Below are 27,728 nucleotides of genomic sequence, written 5' to 3' on the forward strand. Positions count from 1 at the left end.
CAAAGAAATTTAAATGTTGAGAGAGTAGTCATTCTCTAGTTTCAGTCTTTCTCCAAACCATATGTGCCTTCCAAAGCGGAAGACATAGATCGGATAATCCATTATTACATCACTTTTAAATGCTGTGTACTGAGAATTTTATAGCCAGGCACTGTAATGATTTTTGTCATTTCCCAGCATAAGCTTTCCATGTGGTAAAGATGCCTGTACTATTTTGTTACAAAAGAAAATCATTACATATAAAAACAAAGTCACTAAGACACATGCTACAGAGTAAGCAGAAATGAATGCAGAGACAAATCTTTATAAGAAATAGCAGTAAGTTAATGTCAACTACTCAAAGAGAAAAACTGTTTTATTTTCATCAAGAAAATGTCATTTCCATATGACTTCTATAGAAAATGTTATTTTAATTTCACTGAGTTAAGTTTGGTAATGATGCATTTTATCTTGAAGTATCCTTATCAGAGACTGGTTTTAAATTGCTTGCATTCTACATTCCTCAGCAATCATCTCCGGAAAAGTAGGGTGGGTGTCAGTGGGAGTCTTCCCAGCTAATACCTTGTTAGGAAGTCTATGGCCTATACTCTTTAGGGAAAGAAAAACAAAACAAAAATGTTGTCACAGCAGTTTTGAAGACCTGGAGAGCATTCTTGCTGACTCTGAGATTTGTTGACAAAGAGATTTGTTGACAAGTTACTAACATCATCAATCTGCTAAGGCTGCTCTGGTTTGCACAGCAGCAAGTTCATGCTGCAATGAAGATAACATTTTTTTCCCCAGAGTTCCAAAGTGCCTGATCTTCCTCTGTCTCATAAAGAACACTTAGAGAGATTTTACTACCATTCTTTCCTATTGACTTGATGTTAATGTTTTTCTTTTAACTTGATGTTTTTCTCCTTAAGTTCACTTTGGCGAGATCTTCATTTTTAATGCTTTTTCTGGCTGGCCTTAAGAAGCTTTACCTCGTCAAATGTTCTGGCTCAGTTAAATGGAAATTTTCTATTTATTCATTTTCATATAATGGCATCTATCACAGATGGACAAATACGTGTATGTGTTCTCTTTGTAGCAACTTGACTATACAGTTGTAAAAAATGTTTACAGAACACTCCAAACATGCTGAATAGTTATTTTCTCAGTGTAAGGATTTTGGATGTAGAAGAATTTTTGTTGGACAAAAGGCATTGAGTAACATACCGAAATGGTTGTTCAGTTCAGTCAAACATAGAAGCAACTATCATTGTTTTGTCTATTTCTGTCCTGTCTTTAATTTTTCAAAGCTAATTCTATCTTCACAGTATCTTGTGAAAACAATAAGCATCTCACGGATCCCGTAAATGAATTAAGGAGAGGTTGTGTTATGAGCACACAAGCATATAGTATCTCACCAGCATTAGACTTTAGGCCAGCTGTTTCTTGCATTGAGGACGATATCTGACTCTTAAAGGAACTATACATGTGTCAATCCTTCAGAAAGAAATTAAGACATCTTTCTATATCTCTGACAGAGACAAAATGGTATAACAGAAGGGTGGTAGCCTTTGAGCACAAAACCCTAATAACTATGTACCATTGGGTAAGACATTGACAATTTATGTTTCTTGGTTTATCTTTAAAATGAGCCAAAATGTCAACCTCCAGGGATTTTCATATGAATGTAATATATGCACATATGAAAAGAACCATGAATGTATAACAAGGGTTAGTTGGTATTGCTGCTATAATTGTTGTGATAGTTGTATAATCAAGTGAAAAAGCAGTAAGTAAAACCACAGAAGCCGGTGGGCTTACAAGAGAGTATACGATGAAAAAACATGATTTCAGCTCACCAGGTCTGGCTTCTTAGGGAGACATTTTGAGTGAAAAGAAGAAGTTCCAGCTTTTGTAAATTCTCCATAGCATTCCACCCCCTCCATGTATGAAATGCACTAAGGCCCCAACTACTTTCTACTGACATTTTAGATATTCAACATGCCCACAAAAAACCAACTGAATACAGAAATATAAAGGTAAATAATACACTAGAACTTCTCTGGTGCAAACTACCAAAGATCCTTGCCTTTTATCACTACATTACTCTAGAGATCTTGAAAGCCCTTTATTGCACATTTTTCCAGCCTGTGAGAAATACTTAGTCTCTCTTTCACTTTACTATGAGATTAAAAATACACACAATTTTTTTTTTATTCTTGATAACTTATATGTGACTCAAACACTCTAGGGACTCAGTAAGTATTTATTCAAAGAGTGTGAGAGTGAATAATGACCTCAGAAGTCATTAAGCCTTGGTGACTATGGGTCACCCTATGGGCACATGAGGAAGAGGTGAATTAGCACTGGTGACTGGGGTATCATCAATGAGCTAGTGCTCAATGCTGTAAATGGCAGTTACTATGAAGTTCCCCATTAAAGTTCACTCTCAAGTCCCTCCTCATCTCATTCCTCAGTCATATATAACAACTAACTATTACAAAACAGTCATAGAGAACAGCAGCACTGGCTGCCTTACATCCACCATTGCAGTCAGTTTAAGAGTGCACCACTCTAAGAGAATTCTAGAATCCAAAAAGATAGCCAGCCCTGCCCACCGCATCCACAAGAGGCCCCTCTACAGACTTGTAGGTTTGTCATGTTTTCACACCTCCTTGAACTTTTAATTTTTAGGTCACTATTAAAGCCATTTGAATCCTAATCTCGGGTTGATTCCAAATCTGTATTATTCTCGTAGGTAACTGTTTGCTAGACCTACCACGGAAGCAGATCCTGGGTCCTGAGGAACTCCCAGGACAGACCTATGATGCCACCCAGCAGTGCAACTTGACATTTGGGCCCGAATACTCTGTGTGCCCTGGCATGGATGTTTGTGCGCGGTTGTGGTGTGCTGTGGTGCGCCAAGGCCAAATGGTGTGTCTGACCAAGAAGCTGCCTGCCGTGGAGGGCACTCCCTGTGGGAAGGGAAGAATCTGCCTGCAAGGCAAGTGTGTGGACAAAACTAAAAAAAAATATTACTCGGTAAGTGGTTTTCTTGTCAACTAAAGTCTAGAGACCCAACACAGGTGGGGCTTTTCCAGGCATACAAGGTCATTATGATTAGAGGGCTTTATTTCCCAGTTAAAAGATTTTGTCATTCAGTAATCTGTTTAACTTCATCTTCCATGCACGGCAGCCCTGCCTGTACCAAACAAAGGAAAACACACAATGAATAGGGCTTTCGTGGCAAATTATAGCATTTCACAAATTATAGCATGTCACCAAACTGACAAATTTCACAAATGAAATTGGGGCTCAACGTGGAGCTTCTGTGGTGCTTTTTGAAAGCTTGCTTTAGATAACCTCTTCCTAACGTTATTAGGACGTGTCTGCTGATCAGTAAGAAAACAGTGGTGGAGCAGATGCCACAGTTCTTGCTCATATCTTGTAAGATCCCAAATGGTCACCTTTTCCAAACAGAAAATGTATATAATAGTTGGAGCTATGATACCCTAGAGGCCGTCCCCAAGAATGTTTCACAATGCCTTGTCTTGTCAGATATCCTGACTCTGGTGAAAAGAAGCTTATATTTCCAACTCAAAATAGCTCATACTATTACACCTAACATAGTCTCTTAGCTTCCTCCTGCAGTATCTCCATAGAAAGAAAGTCAAAGTTTGGTACCTAAGCTTGTCTAGCCATATAAAAAGCACAATGTCTGAGCACATTGGCTGAAGGTCCCTTGCATTATCTGTCATGTCTAATTGGGAATTTAGCCAAGCCCAGCTTAAATGCATTCATGCATGAGGCAGAGTCTGTCATACACAGAATGTGTGATATCGACAAATGACCTTAGAACTTAAAGACTAAATGGAAAGAAATAAATGGAAATGCCCAACGTCATACAAAGGTATCAGCATGATGCATTTTTCATTACTGGCTCAAGATGAAAGTACATAGAATACTAGCAATTACCTGTGGTGACGATCAAGAGTTCTGCAGTATCAGAAGGCAGGAAATATAATGCCTGGAGAAAACAGGATGCAATCCTTGACATGTGCTCGCTACTTAGGATGGCACTTTAGATCCTGTGCTGCTAGAAATGCAGTCCTGAATAAAGATGACTTGCTTAGCATTGGAAATGGGCTGCAAACCCTTAACTGGCTCATATACATCCACTGGGATGATATACGCAGGTGACTGAAATATACATGTGGAACACTTGTTAAAATATCTTCTGCTTTCTATTTCAGACATCAAGCCATGGAAATTGGGGTTCCTGGGGCCCTTGGGGTCAGTGTTCTCGCTCATGCGGGGGAGGAGTACAGTTTGCCTACCGCCATTGCAATAATCCAGCACCTCGAAACAGTGGCCGCTACTGCACAGGGAAGAGGGCCATATACCGTTCCTGCAGTGTCACCCCCTGCCCACCTAATGGTACGCAGCCCTCGGGTGTTAGTAACCACATATGTCACGCATTATCCCTATTTCTGTAGAAGTAAACAAGAAAGGCTGGAGAAGTAGCATTAATCTTAGACTGGACAGAGGTACTCATATGTAAGTTACTAACCAATATGGCAGTGACTTTTACTTTATTGTCACAGACAATAGTGTCTCCGAGAGACTGGAAGAAAACACTTCTCTTTTCAGTTCTTGTCTAAGTGAAGGTACTTAAAATACCAGTGCATAAAGAGCTCTTGAGAACAGGAACCATTAACATTTTAGGTTAAACTTAATAAGGTATGAATGTCAAACATTTTGCTTTCTAGGTAAATCTTTTCGCCAGGAGCAGTGTGAAGCCAAAAATGGCTATCAGTCTGATGCAAAAGGAGTCAAAACGTTCGTAGAGTGGGTTCCTAAATACGCAGGTGTCCTGCCAGCAGACGTGTGCAAGCTTACCTGCAGAGCTAAGGGCACCGGCTACTATGTGGTCTTTTCTCCAAAGGTAAGTGCCTCTCTGAACCTAGAACAGTGGGCATTCTGGGTAGAAATTGCTTCATAAAATAAGTTCTGCAAATGCAGAATGTACGCAGTCATTGTTTTCTGGACAGTTAGATTTGGGAAGGCTTTATTTTGATCTCCATAATTTCTGTATTTCCAAACTTTTTACACAATGATCTAAAAACATTATAACAAAACAAATGCACGTTTTAACAATGAATTTTTGAAAAGTGTGGTTCAATGTCTGGGAAGATAAATTATACTATCAACTTCAAAGTAGCCTAGAAAAGAATATGCATTTTTCCATCCAATTTTATGAAAAGACTATTAGGAAGAAGAGATTTCTGTTTTCCAGAATTTATGTGTTCAATCTAACAGGTAGGTTTTAAGGTCATTATCTCTGACCCTGGATTTAGAGTAACTCTGAGACCCTCACCAGGAAGCAAACTCCTTCTAGTCACTTGCATTTGAAGAAATGTATGTGGTTTTTCCATTTTTTTACAGGTAAACATTTCTTAAAATACTAAAGAGATTTTTAATTATTTTTGTAGTATGTAGCAATTTATCTAATCTTTAAACATACGATGTGTTTATAAACATCTCTGAAATTAGTATTTAGCTGTATCTTTATACCTATGTCTCTACATCATATAGCATTAAAAAAATCAGCCAGGGTTCAATTTGTTTATATTTTAATGTGTCATATCTATTTTTTATGAAGTAATACATTTTTCCTTAAAATATTACATAGAAGTAAAAACAAAGGGTTAAAACTATAACTAGGAAGAGAACTGTTAACACTTCGAGGGGCATTCTACTTCCATTTACAAGTAAACACACAAACACACACAGCCACATATCTGAAAGAGTCATATGCACACACACTTAAAATGCATTTTAGATGTATATCAATACGCATGCACACAAGCACAACACAGCTTCTTACATGGTATGTTTTAAATAGCTTTGAAAAAACATCTCCTGCTTCCTTAATTCAGAACCAAGTATCCACTCTATTCCATACCTTTGCAGCCACAGGTCTTGCCAGGACCTATTTTTCCATGAATATTACTTCACTTTGATGCCTGAAAATTCAACACACAATACCTATGACGGGTTTCAAATAATCCTAAATTTTCGAATTTGCTACCAAACTAACAATTACACTACAAAGAATCTCTGTTTTCTTAAGCTCTCTAATATTCAGATCTCTATAGGAGCAACAGTCTTCCACAAGGTTTAAAGATTCTTTACACCAGTGTCAAAAGAAAAAAATGGTACAGTGAGACTGTCTCATGAATACAAAAATGGAAATTAGTAACTTGAATCACCAGATTTATTAGGCAAAGACGTTTAAGAGAGAAAGTATATAACCAGACCTTCACAATAAAAAAATGTATTATGCATTTTCTAGGACCTTCTGGAAACTAGATGGTTGATTGCTTTTTGATGGATTAGTATTTAAGATTTATCTAATTTTTAATTGTGTGTGTGTGTGTGTGTGTGTGTGTGTGTGTGTGTGTGTGTGTGTGTGTTCGCGCGCGCCTGTATATTGGCATGGGTTCATAAGAGCCAGTGCCTGGGAAGGTAAAGGCACTGGCTCACCCCTGGAGTTGGGGTTACAGGTCGATTTGGATCGCCTCTCCTGAGTTCCAGCAATTGAGGCTGAGTCTTCTACAAGAGCAGTGTATGTTCTTAACCAATGAGCCAGTGATTGCCTTATTTCTCAGTGTACAATTTACTACAATAAACATTCACAAGATTACAACGTTTTCCTTAAGTAAAGAAACCAAATCCTGGAGCCCAGATACCCCTGTTGCTGATAACGTTGTCCTGTGCAGGTTACAGATGGGACAGAATGTAGACCATACAGCAACTCGGTGTGTGTCCGAGGAAGGTGCGTGAGGACTGGCTGTGACGGCATCATCGGCTCAAAGCTGCAGCATGATAAGTGTGGAGTGTGTGGAGGGGACAACTCCAGCTGTACGAAGATTATCGGAACCTTCAATAAAAAAAGGTAACGCGGCAGCACTGTAGCGCTTGGATGAATCCAATAAGGCTTTCGACCCCCGCGAAGCTGATACCGGAGGCAGAGAGAAACAGTGGGCCCTGTTCTGTCCAGTAGAACCTAGCAAAGCTTCATTTTCTAAAGCCTCTCGTGAGGATGCATGGTTAATTAGCCTTATCTTGATTTTGTGGTATTTTTAAGCTTTATGTTATGTGTTCGGGTGTTTTCTCTGCCCATACGCCTGTGAACCATTTGCACGTCTGTCTGGAGGAGGTGCTGGGAACTGAATCCTCTGGAAGAACACACACAGTGCTCTTAACCACTGAGCCACCCTGTTCAGCTCCTTTTGACCTATGTTTAATTTATTCTACGGTTATTCCATACATGTATATGGTGTATTCTGTTCATACTCCCAGTTCTCCAACTGCCACTAAACACCATTATGGTCCTTTCCCAACTTCATGTGTCTTTCCTCCTCCCTTCTTCCATTGCTTCCATTGGCTTTTTGATTTTTGTTTTTGTGTTGGTTTTGGGGGGACTTGGTTGTTATTATTGTTTGGATTGTTGTGGTCTTGGTATGCAGACCAGGGAAACCTCGAACCCTTGAACATCCGCTCACCACCTGTCTGCTGTCTGATGACTTCCTGACTCTCTTTACTACTTTTATAGCTAACAATTTCTCACTAGACAGTGTGTTTTTCTTCAGAAACCATTTCTCCCTGTAAACTGTAAGTTAATCGAGGTGCTATGACAACAATCCCATTTTATAGGGAATGATCTGGTTTCTGTCCACTCCATAAGGACAGAAGCACAGAGATGTCTTCTGTGCCCATACTTTGCCCATACTTTTGCCTTAAACACATGAAACTGTAAATTGCAGTTTCTGGGATCAAATATATCACTATTGTCCAAAGGATACCAGATTTAACTAAAGGGTCTGACAGGCCTCTCCCATGCCGAGGGTATAGGTGGAGTGTACCTACATGCTCACAGGGCTACTTTATTTTTAGCAAACTGTCAGCAATCTGCTGACCATGTCAGCACGTTCATTAAAAGGACTATGTTCTACACTAATTTGAAAAACTTTAAATTATGTTTCATATTATTTCAAAACCTGAAGAATTATTCTGGTGAAAGATACATACTATTAATCTCCCTAAATATTGACATTGGAACCATTTCAACATAATGCGCCATCATACCAACTCTGAAGAGCCAGTTATATTCTATATCTTTTCAAATTTAAAATATGCAAGACAGCTCACAGACTAGCGCCTCAGACTTTTGCTTTACAAATGAGGAAGCTAAAGCTTGAAAGTTTAATACTTATACAATTTACCATAATGGGTGAAGGCCAAAACAGATCAGAGGCTACACCTGAGTTCATGGGTGTCAGGCACATTTTGTGATATAAGAAAAGAAAGGAAGAGAGAGGCAGAAAGAGGGCAAACAGAAAGGAGGGGAAGGTAGAAAGGAAAGAGAATGAGGAAGAAAGAAAGATGAAGGACATAGAAAAACAGAAAGGTGATATATAGGAAGATGATATATGGCTCAGAAAGTGGAATCTAATGTTTGAGGTGATACCTCACTAATCATAATTGTGTGCGATTCTACATGAAATTGAAAGCTACTTTGCAAAGTGCTAAATGGAGCGCTTACGTTTTCTGAATTTGTAACTACGTGTACTCTTGAAGTCACAAGCAGTGAGGAAGAAATTCATGATGCAGACAACTAACATGCAGGAAATCCCTTCCCGCATTGGTCGTATTTTATAACAGTTAAATTTAGATTATGGGCCTGGTTTTAAATCTCGCACTGATAATGTTGAGTTCTGCAATATACTCATTTAAATATATTTTTGTTTTCTATGCTTTGGTGTAAAGTGTGACATCATCCCCAACAGTCATTCCAACTTTGAAGCCCTTGTAGGATTGTATATCATCTATCCGCTTTAGAGACTACCAATTAATTGAGGAACAGGGTCTTATCATAAATAATATTGCAACAATAAAGCTAATGAACCCAGATAAAAAGAATCCGCAGCACCCTAAGGAACTCTGTTCTCCCTACCATTTAGAAGTTCTTATACAAGTGAGACAGACACTAGAGTTCAGAAGCGGGACTTCCTTTGAGAATAAGTTTCCTGTCCAAGCCAGGGGGTGTGAACTTAGATATTTAACACACAATCTTGAACCTAGGAAGAATTAGAAATTGCACAGCTTAACCTCCCAAGACAGAAAGTCTGCACAGTCAATGCTATGTTTATTAAAATAACTGAGAAACATTTGAGGACATATTAACTAATACTATATCTTGAAGTTTTATTGTGACCTCTTATAAAAGCAAATATTTTGGCAAAAGATGAATCCTTCTTGTTGGTATAGTATCCCAGGACTTCATTAGCATTTTTCTTGAGTTCAGCAATGTGTGTGGACATTAGAGACATTTCTTCCTCCTGTGCTGATAATGTATTTTTCAAGGCCGCCTCATTGCTTTACTCAATAAAACTCCTCAATCAATCTATCACATTGCCGGGTGAAAAACAAAACATTCAAAAAATCAGAAGGCCTTAAAATCACTTTTTTTCTTAGAGTAATAGTAAGCATGCATGATCTAGTTACAAAATTTTGCCTTTCATTTAACTCTTTGCCCCAGAAAATCTAATAAGGCATTTAGAGGCAGAGCCTCAGTTCGTTCTAATACCAATTTAATAAGCCTTTCCTCTTCAATAAGTCTGAACATTGGAGCAATATAAAAAAGTAAGAGTGGCCCCTGTAGCCCACATTGAAAGACAATTATTTGCCTGACTCGAAGCACAGGATTAGGGCTTTCTAAAATATTTGCTAGTGAGTCCATATCAGAAATTAAAAACACTAAGTATTTCCATGAGAGTAACCGAAAAAGACTTGACTGTTAATATTCACATCTGGCCTACCTTGTACCTGTGCTGGAAGAACACAAAATATCTTGGTAAATGTGCCAAATAAAGATAAAATGATCATATAAATCTCTAAACCTATTTTTAGAATAAGCACCGGTTACAAGCATCGTATCGATTTTTAATATCTCAACAGAAACATATAAAATGCGGTTTCATACAGCAATTTTATTTTCCCCTATGAAAACATTTAAAGCCAACTTAAATTTAAGCTCTTCAGTACATTGAAATTTTGTGTTAAGATGAGGGAAAACTTTAGAAAAAAATTTACTTGTTCATCCATGTATAGGCATATACTAATTCTATCTCACCACCCTTTTCTTTTCCCAACCTCTCCCGTGGATATCCCTGCCTACAGCAAGGGTTATACTGACGTTGTGAGGATCCCTGAAGGAGCAACCCACATAAAAGTCCGACAGTTCAAAGCCAAAGACCAGACTAGATTCACTGCTTACTTAGCCCTAAAGAAGAAAACTGGCGAGTACCTTATCAACGGCAAGTACATGATCTCCACATCTGAGACCATCATCGACATGAATGGTACCGTCATGAACTACAGTGGGTGGAGCCAGAGAGACGACTTTTTACACGGCATGGGCTCTTCGGGCACAAAAGAAATTCTGATCGTGCAGATCCTTGCAACAGACCCAACTAAAGTATTAGACGTCCGTTACAGCTTCTTTGTTCCCAAGAAGACCACTCAAAAAGTGAACTCTGTCATCAGCCATGGCAGCAACAAGGTAGGACCACACTCTCCACAGCTGCAGTGGGTAACAGGCCCATGGCTGTCCTGCTCTAGGACCTGTGACACAGGCTGGCACACCAGGACCGTGCAGTGTCAGGATGGAAACCGGAAGTTAGCTAAGGGGTGCGTTCTCTCTCAGAGGCCTTCTGCATTTAAGAAATGTTTGCTGAAGAAATGTTAGCCTGTGGTTTAGTACAACGCACAACTGGAGGGTCATCACGGATACAATTGTGGTGAAGACAAGGACTACCCAAAGCACAGAAAAGTCATGCCATCATGTCATTGTCACCAGGAGTCGAATTATGGGCAGAATCTGCTCTCTGCCACCAAGAGGTTTACTCTGTTTGGTGAAATGATGGTGACTTTGGAAGACAGAAACGTGGGGGTTATGGAACATCCCCGGACCTACACAAAGAAGATACACACTGATGAATGTAGAATCGGGGACGTTTGAAGATGGCAGAGAAGTCTTGTCACCTACCTCTTATAGAATGTCTTCAAAGGCATCGTGATCATGTCCAGCCATGTCACACACCTTATTTTTACTGTTTGTAAATGCATCTGCCCTTGGTATGTCACTTTATTAACTTGGTCCTATTAATATATACATATATGCATATGTATATATGTATATGTACATATGTATGTACATATATATATATATATATATATATATATATATATTGGTATAACAAAATATTTGACCAAAGTAGGTCTGCAGCTATTTCAACTACTAGTGTCCAGAAAGAGCTGTAGAAGATTTACTGGAAATCAAGAACTTGCTGCTGTTAAATACAGCTTTGTATATTGTTGGTCTGCAGGAGATAACATTTTAGTTAAAAAAACAAAACAAAACAAAAAAACATTTGACAGCTAGCACCTTCTGTGAACTTCTAAAAAGGGAAAGGATCTGTGTGTGTGGTCATTTAAACACACAGTTCCATGTACTCTAAATTTTGACCGTCTGTATTTTTTTCAGGCAGCCAGCCAAGTTATTGTATCATTGGGGTGCAGAAATTGTGTTTCCCTGTATATACGTGATCAGTATTCAAGGGTCTAAAAATTAGTTTCCTTGTATTGGAATTTAAAAAAACAAATGTGTTACTGTGTTCTCAGTTTATATTTTCACCTCTGCTTCCATTTCTATGGCTCCCGGCTCGTATCTCACAATGTATAGTAACCATACAGCACACACAGCAGTAAATTCTCTGTCACATCCAACACCTTTAGTAATGGCTTACCTCTACTCAGCCAGTGTTAAAATGTGTTTGTGTTTGCTTGTTTGTTTTGCCCTAGGGTTGGAAGATGTATGTTCTGTATTGACTGGGTCTAACAGAAATATTAAAATCATTTCATATTTAGCCTCATCATAAATGAGCAATCAGGTCAATTTAACTACTTCAAGAAACCAAACTAGTTAGCATTTAAAAGACTGTTTCCACACCATGGCAATCATCTCATTATTTGCAAAGTGTAAGCATATAGCTACTGTATTAGAGTATTTTCCCAATCAGAAAGTGTTTGTCTATTCCAGTGAGCATGTAAGGGAAGAAATTTAAGGGTTTTCAGGAAGTCTTTTACCTGCACAAAATGATTGCACATGCTTAATAATAATCACAAACAGAAAACTTTTAAACTCCACATTGCATGACCCTCTCCAATAATTCAAATAATATGAGGTATTTTTTTATTCCACTGGCTTTTATTTTTCTTTGTAAAAACAAAAAAAAACCTTCAACGTAAATTGTTTTATGCAAATTTTATAGTGATCTTACCAAATGTGCCTACTGTTAAAGATTTGCATACAAGGATTTTGAGAAATCCTCTCTGGAATTCCACTAAATGTATGAGAGTTTATTTTTATTATAGGATATTTTAATATAAATAATTATGTAACTGATGACTCCATTTCACATTTATTTCAGTGGACCAGAAAAAAAAATGAAATCTTGTTTATGTTTGTTTGCTTGTTTGTTTGTTTTAAGAAATTATTTTGTGAAACAGATGAACGTGCTCTTCCAAACTAGTGACCATCCGTTAGATTCTCACAGCCTGGTCTCTTTACGTCAAGAAATTCAGAATATACAAAACTCATAGCCCATATTGAGTGGAGGTCTCCAAATATAGAGCAGGGAATTAATCTAGTCAAATCAGCTACAAAACAAAAGATTAAATCTCACATTGGTTATTTAACTGTACAGAGAAAATAAATAGCGTAATGTGACTTTCTTCCATTTTGAAAACAATATGAATCAAGTAGTTCTAATTTGACACAATTCTTATCTTGTTTATTTGTGGGCATATTAAGAGAAAATAAATGAGGAGTAATTGTGGCTATGTCTTACTCTGCTTCTCTACCATATGACCATAGAGTTTTTAATGAGATTTTCCTTGATTTACTTTCTCCTATAACAATGAAGTTTTACACTTCACACCGAAATCATGCTAAGGAGGACAGACAAACCACTAATCTATGTCTAAAGGGAGGTTCTCTACGTTTTAAAATGACTATCCTACGTTGGCAGGAGAATGTGTATAAAACTCCCAAGGAAGCAAAGACAGCAGAATGAGGTTCAGAAAAATGAAGGGTCATAGAGGGCAAGAGTAATGACTGTGTGTGAGAAAACCTATATTTAATTCAGGTTCAGTCCAGTTAGCTCCTGTGCTGTGTCTGCCATCTTCCTGTGGTGTATCTTGAATCCTTAAGGACCTTGGATTTAAGATCATGAATAGGGGTAGAAAAATAGAAAAGGGCAGTGCTCAGGTTACAAAATGCCTAACCTCAGTTGCATTAAAAATCAATCATTACAGAGTAAGAGTCAGTAGGTGCAAAAGAGCCCACCATGAAACAGTATCTTCTCCTTTGAGAACAGCAAATATCACCTTACAAGTCCCCTTTTTGCTTGAAAGTATAAGATCATTGTTATAATGTATCTGATGGGCTCAATATCTCTTGCCTTCCTGTGGAAACAGTTTTAAACTAACAATCCAGGTGATGAACCACAAACAAATTAAGAAGTCGCAGCACTGAAAAACAAGTAATTTATTGTTTTTGCAACTGCCATGTGAATTTCTGTGATGAAACTATTTATTCTTATTTAACAAAAAGCAATTATGTGCAAATCCTTCTATTTAAAATGTTTTTGCTGTTGTCCTTTTTTTAATTTATGCTTCTTGTTTGTGTATAAAGTGCACTTTGTGAGTTTACATAATGTACAGCACTTGTGGCTTTGTATTTTATTTTTACAGAAGGCTTTCTGTGTGAAACAGGTGTATGTGTATATATTCTGCATGTATTTTCAGTCTGCCACTCTCTTAAATTTTAAACCTCCGTCACTAGTAGTGTTCCTTACTAATCACTGTGTTAATAGGTCACTTAAATACCAATAACATTGGCTTTGTCAGATCCTGAGTCTTAAAAGTGTATGTTTAGTCAAGCAAGTTGCAAGTTTTTAACCAGCGGACATATATACCTTAGAAGCACCCCACAGAAGCTAAGCCGCAATGAAGAATAGTGTTTAAAACAGGCACACAGGAGGCTGAGGAAGCAGGAACACGAACTGAAGAGCAGTCTGGAAGACATAGCAGATTCTTACTTGGGGAGAAGAAATAAAATCAGTTTCAGTCACATTGCTGATAAATATATACAAGGAGGTGTTAATGTACTATATGAATATTATGGATAAGAGAAGGATAATCACAGGACAGCTTTAGAAACATCTCCCCACAAATACAGTGTCTTGGCCTCTGCTATCTCTAAGAGATTCTACAGATGGGCTCAAACAAAAGTGGATTTGTGTCTTTCTGATAAGACAAGTCATAACTTTTATGGGTGTAGATATAAGTAACAGAATATGACTTTTTACTACTACTATCTAATTGACCAGACCACTGGGACATGGGACTAGCGGAAACAACTCTGGCAGCGGCAGCTCATTTGTGAACGGGATTGGGGAGTCCAGTTCTAGAAATGAAGTCAAGCAGTCTTGGCCCCACTGTACCATTCACTGGGTCAATCCCTGGCTCTGATGTTCCTCCATTAATAACTTTCTTGTTAGCAAACTAACAAGGTCAGTCAGTGTAGCAGGCAAGGCCCACGGGCTGGTTCAGAAGGTCAGGGAGCGCACTATCACTGCAGCCCACTGTTAGAAATATGGCGAATACAATACTTGATTCTCCTCTGAGTTGAGAACCCTGCAAAGTGGGACAGCCATAAGGGTTAATACCACTCAACTATTTACAGTAAAGCCTGTGGTTCTACAAATGTACTTCATTCATTGTTATTATTATTAATTATTATTTCATGGCTACAAAATGAAAGAAATAACTGTGAGAACAAAATAAGTCAAAGCATATGCAAAATCATATTAAAGGAGTTTTATCACTGAAACACAGAAAAGGCACTTTTATAGTTTCAGTATTATGTTTCTCTTTGACCAACAATCTACAGTTCTAGAGAATCAAATAAATAAATCAGCCTAACTGAATAGTTTGGCAAAATGTGGTAATTAACCCATATTTGTGTGAAATATAGGCATGGCTTATTGAATCATATCACCACAAAACATATCAATCTATAATCAAAACAATAATTGTTTTTTCAAGCTAGTGAATCTGTTCAATCAAACAAGGAGGACATATTGCAATGCAGATTTATTCATTACTAAGTTAATGTACAGAAATAAAAATCAGTAAAAAAAATCAGATAAATATACCTAACACATTTTTTGGTATGGGATATAGTTCTGCTGCAGGTATTATGGGGAATATGGAATGGAATTTATGAACGTGTAGAGAGAATCGGACTTTGACATAACATCAGTTCATTCAGCATCATTTCAACATGCTTGCTCTCTGGTCCTTGTTAGGTTGGAACCCCTGTTAGCCCTTTCACTGCAAAATATCCTGTCTTTCCTTCTTCAGTCAACACCACACACAAGGAGAAAACTCATGCCTCACACATTGTCACCCTGGGCCTTCTCTGTTTGGCAACCCACCAAGGAGTGGCTTCCCAAGAGCTCACCTTTTGACCATATATGGGTACAGACCCAACTCCTAGATTACATGTGATCATCCCTTGCCGAAGATATATAAAACCTCCATTGCCTTAGCCAGGTCTTCAACTTCCCTGGCTCTGTTCCTTGGGACAGGTAAACCCAGTAAGCCTGCCTTGGAGCAACACCTAAAAATGTCTGCATTTACCAGCTTTTATTCTGGTTTTATCTGGCCAATATTTGTGTCACCAAGAGAGAAAAAGCCCCTACTTTATGGCTGTATTAACCAGCATGTGTGGACTACATAGATTTTATATATATATATACACTGTCCCATCTGACTCATCACCCTGTCAGATAACACTCCTATTGACTTAGAACTCCAATGACACCTGGGCTTAGAATACATTTTGTTAACTCCATTTTTCTTTGCTTCATCTACTGAAAACCTGTGATTATAACAGGGGTGCCAACATCATTAGCAATGACTGTCAAATATAACATTTCTGACTTGTTTTTTAGTTTCCACATGATTCTACTATTTTCTAAAACGATCTTAATTTTTTTTTGTCAAGATAAGCACAATTTAATTCTCAGAGTTTGAAGTGCCAGCATATCTAATGGCCATTCTAATCCAAGGTATATCTGAGGACACTTAAGATGTCATCAAAAAGAGAGACAGGTAAGAGTTTAATCTTGGTGTCTCTGAATTTCTAAGCTGTCAACATTTTGCGAAAACTTCTGTGTCTTGATTTTCTTTGTAAACATTGTAATATGTCTTGCCAGAGTCAACATTTAGTGTCTAGATCTCAACCTTTTTTAATATTTACCTTGCACGTATCTGTGACTATACAAAAAGTGTAATTAGAATAGGGGTTCTCACCAGTGTGTGAAAATGTAAGGCTAGACTGCTGACTGGGAAATGCATGGTCTTTTCATGGCATGACTGACATGTACATTCTCTTTTTTATTCTTTTTTTGAATATATTTTTAAGGTTGTAATTAAGTATTTGTGGGTACATATGCATACACATATGTATATGTGTAACAATAATATAGGAAAAGAGGCTATTAATTTGAGGGGATAGGAGAGAAACTAGGAGGGAGTGTAGGGAGGAAAGGGGGATATGATACAGTTCTATTTTAATTAAAATATATTCATTTTTGTTGTTGTTGAGCTTCACACAGTCTGTGAGTTGTTTCTGAGGTATTCAGAGCTTTCTGGGGTTAGTATCCCATTACCAGTGACTGCATATTATATCTATTCTTTTGTGACTGGATTATCTCACTCAGGATGATATTCTGTAGATGCATCCATTTTCTTAAGAATTTCAGTAAGTCATTGTTTCTGATAGCTGAGTAGTACTCCATTGTGTAAATGTACCACAGTTTTTGTATCCATTCATCTACTAAAGGACACTGACATGTACATTCTCATGTGGCATGTCCATTGCTGACTTAACTGCTACAGTCAAGAACTAACAAACATTACTTATATTTTAGTAGTGATTGATTGATTGGTGGATTGATGATTGATTGATTGATTGATGGGAAACAAACATAATTTTGAGAGTAGATATTGTGAGAAGAGAAGTCAATGGCAGAAATAAAACACATTTGACATAAGCAATGGCACCAATGCTGAACTTCTGTTGGTGGCCATGAGTAAGCCAACTAATGAACTTTAGTAGCGAGAACTCAGACATTGGAAGTCTTAAAACATATTTCCCTGATAGTACAAAGCAATGATACTTCACATGTTACCACTTTCTGCAAATGATGGCATGTGAGGCAGTTTAATGGCCAAAAACTCTTGGACAAATGAGACCAGTTTTTATAAAAATGTCTCCTTAGCTTTGACAAGTTCAGATAGCCATTGGCTATTTAGAGCATTGCTATATTTTAGTCTACAGACCATACCAAATCTTTTTTCCCCAGAAAAACATTTGAATTGAACTGTTTTGGAGCTATGCAGTAATTATTTTTCATTGAGGAATGCTATTTTACAAAGAAAAACGTTTTTCTGTGAGATATTGAATTGTACACCTACATGTTGTTTCAGCGGACATAATAAATAGAAATTGTGAACTAGGTCAAAGCATGCATGCGTATGCTTGAAGTTGAAAACTGTTGTCCTGTTCAAATAGCTCATAACACTTGCAGCACAAAGCCTGGTCTCGTTGGCACATAACTTCTGGACAGTGTAGGAACTTCTGAAGTCTTCCAAGTATTAAAACATAAGCGTGCATTATAACTAGATCATAGTTACACATAAACTTACTACAAGTATACCCTTAAGGAGTTAAAATTATAAGTAAACCTATGTTCTTAACAGAAATTTACTAGAAGCTAAATATATTTGATAAGAGTTATGAATTAACTTTTACTGCACACTAATTCTTTCTTTTTTTTTAACTGCAGTCATCAATGCTAAGGGAATATTACAAACACTGAATTTCCCTCTGATATTAAACAGTATTTTACAATTATGATACTAAAGATTTCTTCTAATGTTTTATTAATTCTTTGTAAATGTCATAAAATGCATTTGAATCTCATTTTCCTCAACTCTCCCCATTAATACTCTCTCAGCCCTTTCCAATTTCTTCCACACTATTTTAAGATTTCATCTTCTCTACTTTTTTTCCTTTTTCCACATTTAGTCTAGGTCGTCTTAGGAGTGAGATTTGCCCTGGTGTGTGGCCAAACTTCTGGGTGTCCCATCATTAATGAAAACAGTTTCTCTCTTTTCCAGCATCTATCAAATTCTAATAGCTCTCAGTGAGCAACAATTTCATGACCACCTTTCCTGTTTCCTGCTGTGATTTTGTCAGTGTGGAGCCTGGGAATGTCCTGTGCAGGCTGTGAGAAATATGAGTTCATCTGTGCATGGGATCCATTGTGTCTTGGGAAACACTGGTTTCTTCTTGTTTCCAGCCACCCTCCCTCTTGCAACCTTACCGCACCCTCTTCTCTGAAAATTTCTGAGTCTTTCAGGAAAGAAATGCAATACGAACATCCCGAATTTAGATCTGAGCGATCCACAATCATTTACTAGCACACACTGTCTGTCTGGGTGACTCTATATTAACTGCATCAACTTCAAAGAGAAGCTTCTCTGAAGAGAGTTGAGAAATTCTCTCAGACATAGTTATAAATAAGTCATTAAAAAGAAACTCAATACTATTATTTTGCTAATAGAAAAGTACTAAAGAAAAGTATTAATATTTGTAAATTTTACTTTTAGAAATTTCTTCTAAAGAAGAAAAATTCCTCCTATTATTTTTAAAGGTGGCATAAACCTTTAAATATGGCTAGAATCTCTTCAGCATTCTGTTGTCTGAGGGCCTGTAGCAGACACTTCTTGAACTTTCAGATGTGCTTTATCTATATGACCTGATCGGAAGATTCCAGTATTGACATTGCCATGGTATTAACTATGTCCCAAGTGTGCTACTGATCATTCCCAAGGTAATCATTTTCTGGTACCAGCATCTTTAAAGGCAGGAGCTCCTACATAATCAGAGAAGCTTTAGTAGAACAGAGAGCTCTTTGAGATTGGAAATATCCTTACTATCTTTAAAGTGTGGGCTTTCTGGCTGGATTAAGAGCAGTCATAATGTCCTGAGAAAATAGTTAGGAAACTACAGAAGTCTGTTCAGGTTATAAGGATGGACTCATAAACCACATGCAGCACAAGGAATTGTTTTCTCAGGAATGAGAAGAAGGAAGCTAATACAGGCATGCTAGGCATTCTAAAAACATCCAGTACTTAACCTTTCAGTCTCCTGTGTGACCCACAGTGAGGTAAGCCCAATAAGATCAAAGACATAAAAATGATATGAAGGGCAGCTTTTCTATTATAACAAACAAGGAAAAAATGTATAAAAATGAAAATATAGATACTTGTGACACAAAAATTATTTTTAATGCTTAGATATTGTTGTGACTTTCTGAATATATTACTGTATTATCTGTGTCATTAAAGAAATATTTTTCACACACATGATGGGTTAGTTATTGGGTATAGTATAGATGCATAGATTCCATAGATTCTGGTTTCAATATAAGGTCTTAAAACCAGTGTAGCTAGAAGGATAGGGCTTTTATTAGGTATATGAGGGAAAACATCAATAAGGCTTGCTTTTATTAGTGGTTTATGATATCTGTTATGTAGATAAGTAGAATGAAATCTCAGAATATCAACTATCTGGGGCTGTTACTGTGAATGGAGAAATACAACCAGTATAACCTGTAGACCATCATATAGACCAGTTCTTTTTCTACATGTCCACAGTGCATTTTTTATCTGACTTTATAATTCATTAGAATTTTACTTGCATTAGAATTACAGTCCATTTGTTGCTACTTGGAGTATATTTAAAAAAATTAAACCTGGGCTGGAAAGATGATTCAGTGGTTAAGTGTGGATTGATGTTAAGGTATGATTAGACAGTGGAAAGGTGGGTAGAGAAAAGGTAAGAAAATGGAAGAAGGGGCAGAGATAAAGGGAGAAACCAAGATGGAGCTCAAGAAGGGTGATCTGGATCCAGGTGGACTTAATTAGCGTTAGGTAGATATCAGTGTTCTTAAGGGATTCTATAGGTCTTTTTATCTCTTATAGAAGGGCAGTTTGTATCTTTGTCCATTGGATATAATCATATTGTGTAGAGAGTTTGTAGATTGAAAATTTAATATATAAACGTAGCACAAAAAGCAATTGGGCTTTGGAGTAATGTTTATGCTGGGCAGTAGTGGAATGGAAAACTCTGGGGTGGGATGGTCGTATTCACCTGGGACAGAAGCATCAGGGTAAGCAGAGTGAACCTCCTGGGAAAGAAATTATGTGGAGAGTACAGCTTGTGGGCCAAGTGTCCACTGTGCTTGGCTCCCCACTGGAGTGGTATCTGCAGAGTGAGATCTCAGGGGCCGATAAAGGGATCAGCCATCATATTTAATATTTACCGCAACAATTAAGAGCAGTTGTTTCACTTTCAGAGGATCTAAATTTAGTGATCGGCCCTCACCCGGCAGCTCACACAACCATTCACAACTCCACTGCCAGATCCAGTGCCTTCTTATGACCATGTGGTGCACATCCACACGTGTAGGTAAAAGTGCTTATAAACATAAAGTAAATAAGTCTAAATTTTTAACTAACTAAATCTTAGTGGTAAAAGGGTGGTTTTTAAGTGTAATTAAATCGAAATTATGGTGACTGGCATAGCTTTGAGGTTAAAAAATATAAATGAAATATTGAGAGATGTTATCATATTTATCTTCCAAATATATCTCCTAGATGTTGCAAATATCTTAATAAATTATTTCTTTACTTTTTTTCTGTCGTCCAGCTATGCATGTTTAATATCTTGCTCCTATATTTTCATTTTATGTTTTTTTTAATGCAGTTAAAGATGAGATTTCAACCCCTAGTGTCAGGAAAAATCAAGGAAAAGGTTTTTAAAAAGTACATAACAGCAGTTATAGGCACAGTTCCTAAGAAGTTCCCAGACATGAGTATACTATTCAAATTCTGCGAGAATACACAATAGCTGTCTCTTCTGTAAAGCTTGTCAGAGCCGATCTCATTACTCCACTGCTGCCAAAGTGGGGTCCAAACCACCACCTAACCACTCTACCTGAACAATAACAAATATCTCCTAGTCGGGCTTCCTGATGCCATCAACAGCAAGACTGTTCCTCTAAAAACATTTCAGTCAGATCCTTTCACTTTTTCACTGAAAATTCTCTAGCATCTTTCATAAGCTTAAAAACAGTATCTTCTCATGTTCTTTGGGTCCCAAAGGATCATATCCCAACATCTTCAATGATATCTACCGTGCTTTCTTCCCTCTCCCCGCCCCCACTACCCCGATTCACTGTTCTATCCTTGTTCCCACCCAAACCAGACTTCACTGTATCTAATAGAAAATACATCTGTAATTCTTGGCCAGAATCCTCTCCTTCAGATACACACTGCTCTTCTTTATTCTCAGTAAGCCCTAAGGAACACTGCCGTGTTCTTACCATAGCATCTTACACAGTTCATCTTAATCAGAGAAATCTCACCTCCTGGAGAAGATTTGCCTAGGTTTGGAGCTATTTAGAGTTACCACTGTGGCAGAAGATATGCTACTGGCTTCTAGTGACGAGAAACTAAGGAAGCTGTGCTGTACTAAACAACACCCCATAGCAAGGAAAGATCCATCCACATAGTTAATGGAAGTGAAGTGAGGACTTTGTCATTGATCAGTCACCGTGTCCTGCCTTGTCGGGTTAATAAACTTTCTCAGAGTAGTGGTTTTTGCCTTCTAATGATATGTCAGCCATCATGTCTGTGAATCCTTTCACTTTTCTGCTAGAAAGCATGGAGCAGCATATGCTGAAAGAAAACCCTTTATTCTTGGAACATTGACCCCAGATGGGCATTTCCTGAAAGCTAAATCTATGTGGAGTATGAACTTGGCATTGTGTGGGCAATTGATGGATTATGCAGGTGACTCTGGCTTAAACATAAGACAGCCAATTATTGAAACTCACTACGAGTCTGATTTTTACAACTGACTGCAAGAAGTCTATGGAAACCTCCCTGGCCCAATCATTTTATAAAGTTATTTTTATGTTCTAAGCCAGGACTCTACAACTTCTGAATGAGCTTAGTAGAATGTTTCCTGTGGAGTCAAATGAAGACTTATGGAGAATGGCAGTTCTGTTTCTTCAAGAGCATTTTAAAACAATATCTGACTTTCATGCAGATAGCATGTGTTTTTAAACTAGTAACTGCTTTAAATAAAGGGAGTCTACTTTCCAGGGAAATTAGAATGCCTGAACACTCAGTGTTGCAACCAATTAGGGTTGTAAATTTCAAAGGGTCATTATCCTTTAATTTAGGAATCTTTTGGTTAAAACTTCTTGAATTTGTACTAAAGAATGGGAGCTATGCAAAAGGTGAAAAGCTGACACTGTTGCCAAAACTTATTTTTTTTTCTTAAATTTGGCCACTATGCACAGCCATAATGATGCTCTGGTTAACTAAAGAAGATGTAGATGAGGTGATATTTTTTTATCCTTTCTATAAGCCAAAATATTCTAAATTTAAAAAGATATTATCAATAATATGTTTGCTGAAAAATTTTGTCAACCCCACTAAAAGGAGTAAAATAAACAACATTTTACAAATTAAAGATGAGGAGAGACACAGTGAAAAGGGAAGAGCAGTTAGGAAAGAAAGAGAGAAAAGTACTAAAAAGACAAAAATTAATGTAGACCAGAGACAGAGAGCGTGAACACGTGTGTTACACTGCATTGCAGCTAAAAGTGGGCCAGCACGAGGGAAGAGAGACTATGGAATTCTGTTTACATTTCCCTGGGTTGTTTATTACTAGATATATCCAGTATACTTGCTACTGGGCTCCATTCTGCCAAACCGGAGGAATTCCTGAGGTCCTCGTTTATTTCTGCATCTAAAGCCATTACCTTCCACCTCCTTGAAGATTTAGCAGCATGACTTTCAAGTCAGTGCCAGAAGTCTTACATCTCTAGAAGCCAGCGTGCACTTTGAAAAATGACTACACGTTGATGCACTTTGTTTTTGTCCGTGAAAATGATTTTCAGTCATCATAGTTAATATTGACTAAACTCAACATCTGATGGCAACTCAAGGGCCATGTCTAAAAATATATTCTCTTGATTGTGACTCACTGTTTATGTGATACAGATGACAAGTGAATATATATATATATATATATATATATATACACATATACATATACATATACATACACATACACATATACATATAAATACACATATACGTACACGTACACGTACACGTACACGTACACGTACACGTACACGTACACGTACACGTACACGTACACGTACACGTACACGTACACGTACACATACACATACACATACATATACATATACATATACATATACATATACATATACATATACATATACATATACATATATGTCAGGTCAGTGAAAACTGGAGGCAGCTTGTTTTTCTGTATAGTTACAAAAACTCTTTGGCTAATTTTACTAGGTCAATAACAAACCTCTGAACACCATTTCACTTAGAAGCAGGTCAGGATTTCACACTTTTAAGAATATTTCCAGCTCAATTCTTCACCCAGAAGTGACCAGGTTGACTATAGCAGATAAAGTAACCTCATAACATGTACCATCCACCAGCTTTCTCAGCTCTATGTCTAACAGTTGCACCAAACAACTCTTAAAACTCTTAAAACACAAGATTCCTTTTTCCTGAACTTCCTAATGTGCCAAATCTCATCCTGTGCCAAGTCAACCTTCACCCTAGGTGTCTTCCAACAATCTGTCATAACAAACATTCTTTTCACTTTTCACATATGCTGCTCTGACTACACATTTAAACACACTCATGCACGAGTGTGAAAACACACTCCTAGTCAAAATGAGCTGAGATCTACATTTCTTCACTCCAGAAAAAAATTTCTTTACTATAAGGTCTAAAATATATTCTTCCCCTTATTTCTATTTATCCATCTATCTGTCAATCTGTCTATCTATCTATCTATCTATCTATCTATCTATCTATCTATCTATCTATCTATCTATTATCTATCTATCTATTATCTATCTATCTATTTACCATCTATCTCTCCCTCCTTCCCACTTTCTCTTCATCCTCTCCAGCTCTCTCTTGTTTCCACTTCTTTCCTCCTTTCCTCTCTCTTTTCTTTAGTCTTTTCTCTCTCCCTTCTTTTCTCCCAAATCAATTTCTGTGGCCATTTCTTCTTACCTTGAAATACCCAAGCACAGAGTGTTAGCTTTCAACAGAAAGAAAATACTGAGTGGAAGCCAGTGTTTCTCCACTTAAAACAAATGAGCAACTCCTGTTTCCAAGTAGCTGTGCCCTATCTGTAGTATAAGACCCTCATATTTTTGAACATATTATAATTTTTTGCATAAGCCTGTTTCATTCTCTTATTTTTCCAACACATTATATCTAATCACTCTTGTGGACTATGGTCACAGTCAAACTCCATACACATAAATTACATGTTAATTGTATGAATGACTGATACTATTGAAACTGCCTTATATTATGTTGAACAAATACAAAGAGAAAGGTTATGTAAACATCAAAGTACCAGATCAAATAGAGAGCTTCTAAACACAGTCTCCTTCTACTCATACATATAAACATTGTATTATCATCAATTCTGAGTTTAGAATAAAAGTAATATTAGTGTACCACTTATCTTGATAAATGTTAACAATTAAGGAAAGACATTATTTCTTTAATGTAGGGGGAGGGCACTTCTTCACTTGCCTTATCCTAAATGATGACCTAGAATATCTGCTGAATACCACAGAGCTGAAGAAAAACTGGGTTTTCTTTTTCACTTTGACCTTAACACAAATGAAGCCTTGATCCTGAACAACAGTTCAGTGTGGCAGAAACAAGACAGCTTCCAGAACATATATTGAACTCTATTCTTTTTAAAGATTAACCGAACTTAGGCAGAAAATAAAGAATAAATAGTCTAGTTACCTTCCTTTCCTTGCCTTGTGGTTAGTAGTGTTGGCCTCTTTTAGTGGCTTGAGAGTGTGGCCATAGACAAAGTTTGACAAACTTCCTCTTGATGGATTTCAGCTCAGAGCTCTTGACTCTATCAGTACTCCTCTCTACCAGGCATGGCTGGCAATATAATCTAGAGTGCATTAAATAATAATCTTAGAATGTGCACAATTTCAGTATTTTCCAGTTGCTGATTGGCTTTCCTTTATTCATGTGATACATGTTTCCTTGAAGTCTATATAATAAACATTATAGAAAGTGAAGGCATTACTAAGAAGCTGGAAAGAGAACAATGATACACTGACTCACTAAATGTTTCTATTCTACCACACAAGTACACTGAAGCAAAGAAGAAAATGGCTACCAAGAGATGGCAATACTCTAAGTTAGTAATTCTCAGTCTCAGGAATTTGTACAGATAAACTTCAAGGTGCTCATGCAGATGTGTCCACATGCACACACATAAGCACATGCACATGTAAGCACCCATTTATTTGTCACATTGGTCATATTCATTGTTTGCCTAGCATGCAAATGCTATAGTTACTTTGGAAATGTTTTGGCAGATTTTGAAAATAGTGAAGCATACGGTTGTGTTAAGAAATAATTTCTTCATAATTCTCTTAATTTAAAAGTACCTAATGTCCTGGAATCTTCATCAAGATGGACACTAGAATAATATTCAACCCTAGGAATAGAAACAATCAAGTCATGAAAAGATACAAATGAAACATCAGTATGTTATTAAGAAACATTAGTAAGTGAAATAACCAAATTTGGAAAGATTACATACAGCCTGTGAGTACAGTGAGAACAGCTATATGACATTCTAGAAAATGGAAATTTGCAACAGGAAGATATGACTGGATGTTAGGGTCATGGAGAGGAAATGCTGAACATGCAGCACAGACAGTTAGGGCAGTGGTTATCCCCAGAGAATTGGATGCTGGGCTCCTGTATTATACAAGGAACACATACCACCAACACTGAACCTAATGTAGTCTATGGTTTTCAGGAGATGTGAAGGTGTTCAGTCATTCTCAGAAGCATTCCAATCTGGAGATAAATGTTGAAGATCAGAGAACCTGAGTAAGTGGTATGAGAAATCACTATGCCTTCTCTTAGGCCTGCTTTTAAACCTAAAGTAAAACATTTTTCTTATTAATATAGGCACATGTTCTGAACATGCTACTTTCAGCTCAAGCCTGTCATCCACAACTAATAATACTATTTTCTAATAATTTTTATTCTGCATGGAACATGTATATCTCCATTGGCTTCTAGTTCTCTTGCCTTCTTACCCTTTGTTTGTGCAGGGTGCTGCTCACTGAATACCAAGAAAGGTCATGGTGCCTATGGCTAGACTGGGTAAAATATTTAGATTCTGGTTAAAACATCTTATTTTACTTGTATGGTTAAGAGTGGAGACCCATTCTTCATTCCCCCCCGCCCCCCCGCTTCCTCTGGTAACTTTTAAATACTGAAACCTAGTTTGCAACCCAAGACCTTTCTTTTGAATGTTACACCAGAGGCAAACTTAGAACGATAGTCTGCCTGTGTTTTAATATGAAGTTTCTAGGAAGTATTACTGATACAGAAAAAGTGAAGTTTGATGAGACACAGGGTTCTCAACTATCAAGTAACCTTCAACTAAAGAGTTGGGGTACCAGGAGCTGATAGTCACAGAAACTTCTGAGTTGGTGACTTCTAGGTTCTATCTTATTAATTTGAATATTAAGATCCACAGACAATGTAAGGATGGGTTAAATGTTAGTTTTATGACACATTGAGGGGCAAGAGCTTACTAGAAAGAAAGTAGAGCTTCTATATTGCTTGTGTGAATTACTGGAGAAGAAGATCATTAACCCGCTAGTCTGTGGCCTTTGACAGACCCCATGGCAGAAACAAGCTGAGACATATGGACTGCAATGAGCTGGCCAGTACAGATGGCCCAACCACAAGCTGATCAGGGTCCTCCTCTCAGTTTAGGTACATCCTCCCATCTACCTGACTAAGACAGATGCAGATACAGCCAGCCATTGGACTGAGCCCAGGGACCTCAGTGTAAAAGCTAGGGAAGGATTGAAGCAGCTGAAGGTGATTACAACCGCATAGAAAAAACAATAACATAAACCAACCAGACCCCACAGAGCTCCCAGGGACTAAATCACAAACCAAAGAGTACACATCGGCAGGTCCTTGGCTCCAGCTACATATGTAGCAGTGGACTGCCTTATCTAGAATCAATGGGGGGAGAGGGGTTTGGTCCTGTGGAGGTTTGTTGTCTCAGAAAAGGACAATGCTAGAGGGGAGAGGCATGAGTGAGTTGGTGGGTCAGGGAACACCCTCTTAGAGGCAAATGGGAGGGACAATGGGATGGGGGATTCATGGAAGTGAGACCTGGAAGGGGAACATTTGAAATGTAAATATATAATAATCATTTTTTTTAAAGCACACCTGCTCAGTATGTTGATTTGTGTATATAATTTCATTGTCTCTAAATCACAGTTTCTCAATCTGCAGGCATGAAGAATGGAGTACAGGGTAACATGACT

At 37.5% G+C, this 27,728-nt stretch overlaps 1 protein-coding gene across 1 annotated transcript in view; it reads left to right on the forward strand.

Annotated features, from left to right (window-relative positions):
- The window catches only part of ADAMTS5 (ADAM metallopeptidase with thrombospondin type 1 motif 5), a 40,259-nt gene extending 27,756 nt beyond the window's left edge, over positions 1 to 12,503 (forward strand). Inside the window, exons 4-8 of the mRNA XM_080919442.1 lie at positions 2,732 to 3,015; positions 4,227 to 4,410; positions 4,743 to 4,918; positions 6,756 to 6,931; positions 10,219 to 12,503. Of these exons, the coding sequence (XP_080775568.1) occupies positions 2,732 to 3,015; positions 4,227 to 4,410; positions 4,743 to 4,918; positions 6,756 to 6,931; positions 10,219 to 10,786 (1,388 nt within the window). The 3' untranslated portion in view covers positions 10,787 to 12,503. The remainder of the gene's footprint in view (positions 1 to 2,731; positions 3,016 to 4,226; positions 4,411 to 4,742; positions 4,919 to 6,755; positions 6,932 to 10,218) is intronic.
- Positions 12,504 to 27,728: the final 15,225 nt, after the last annotated feature.

The sequence above is a fragment of the Micromys minutus genome, assembly GCF_963924665.1.
Source record: "Micromys minutus genome assembly, chromosome: 7".
Taxonomy (NCBI): Eukaryota; Metazoa; Chordata; class Mammalia; order Rodentia; family Muridae; genus Micromys; species Micromys minutus.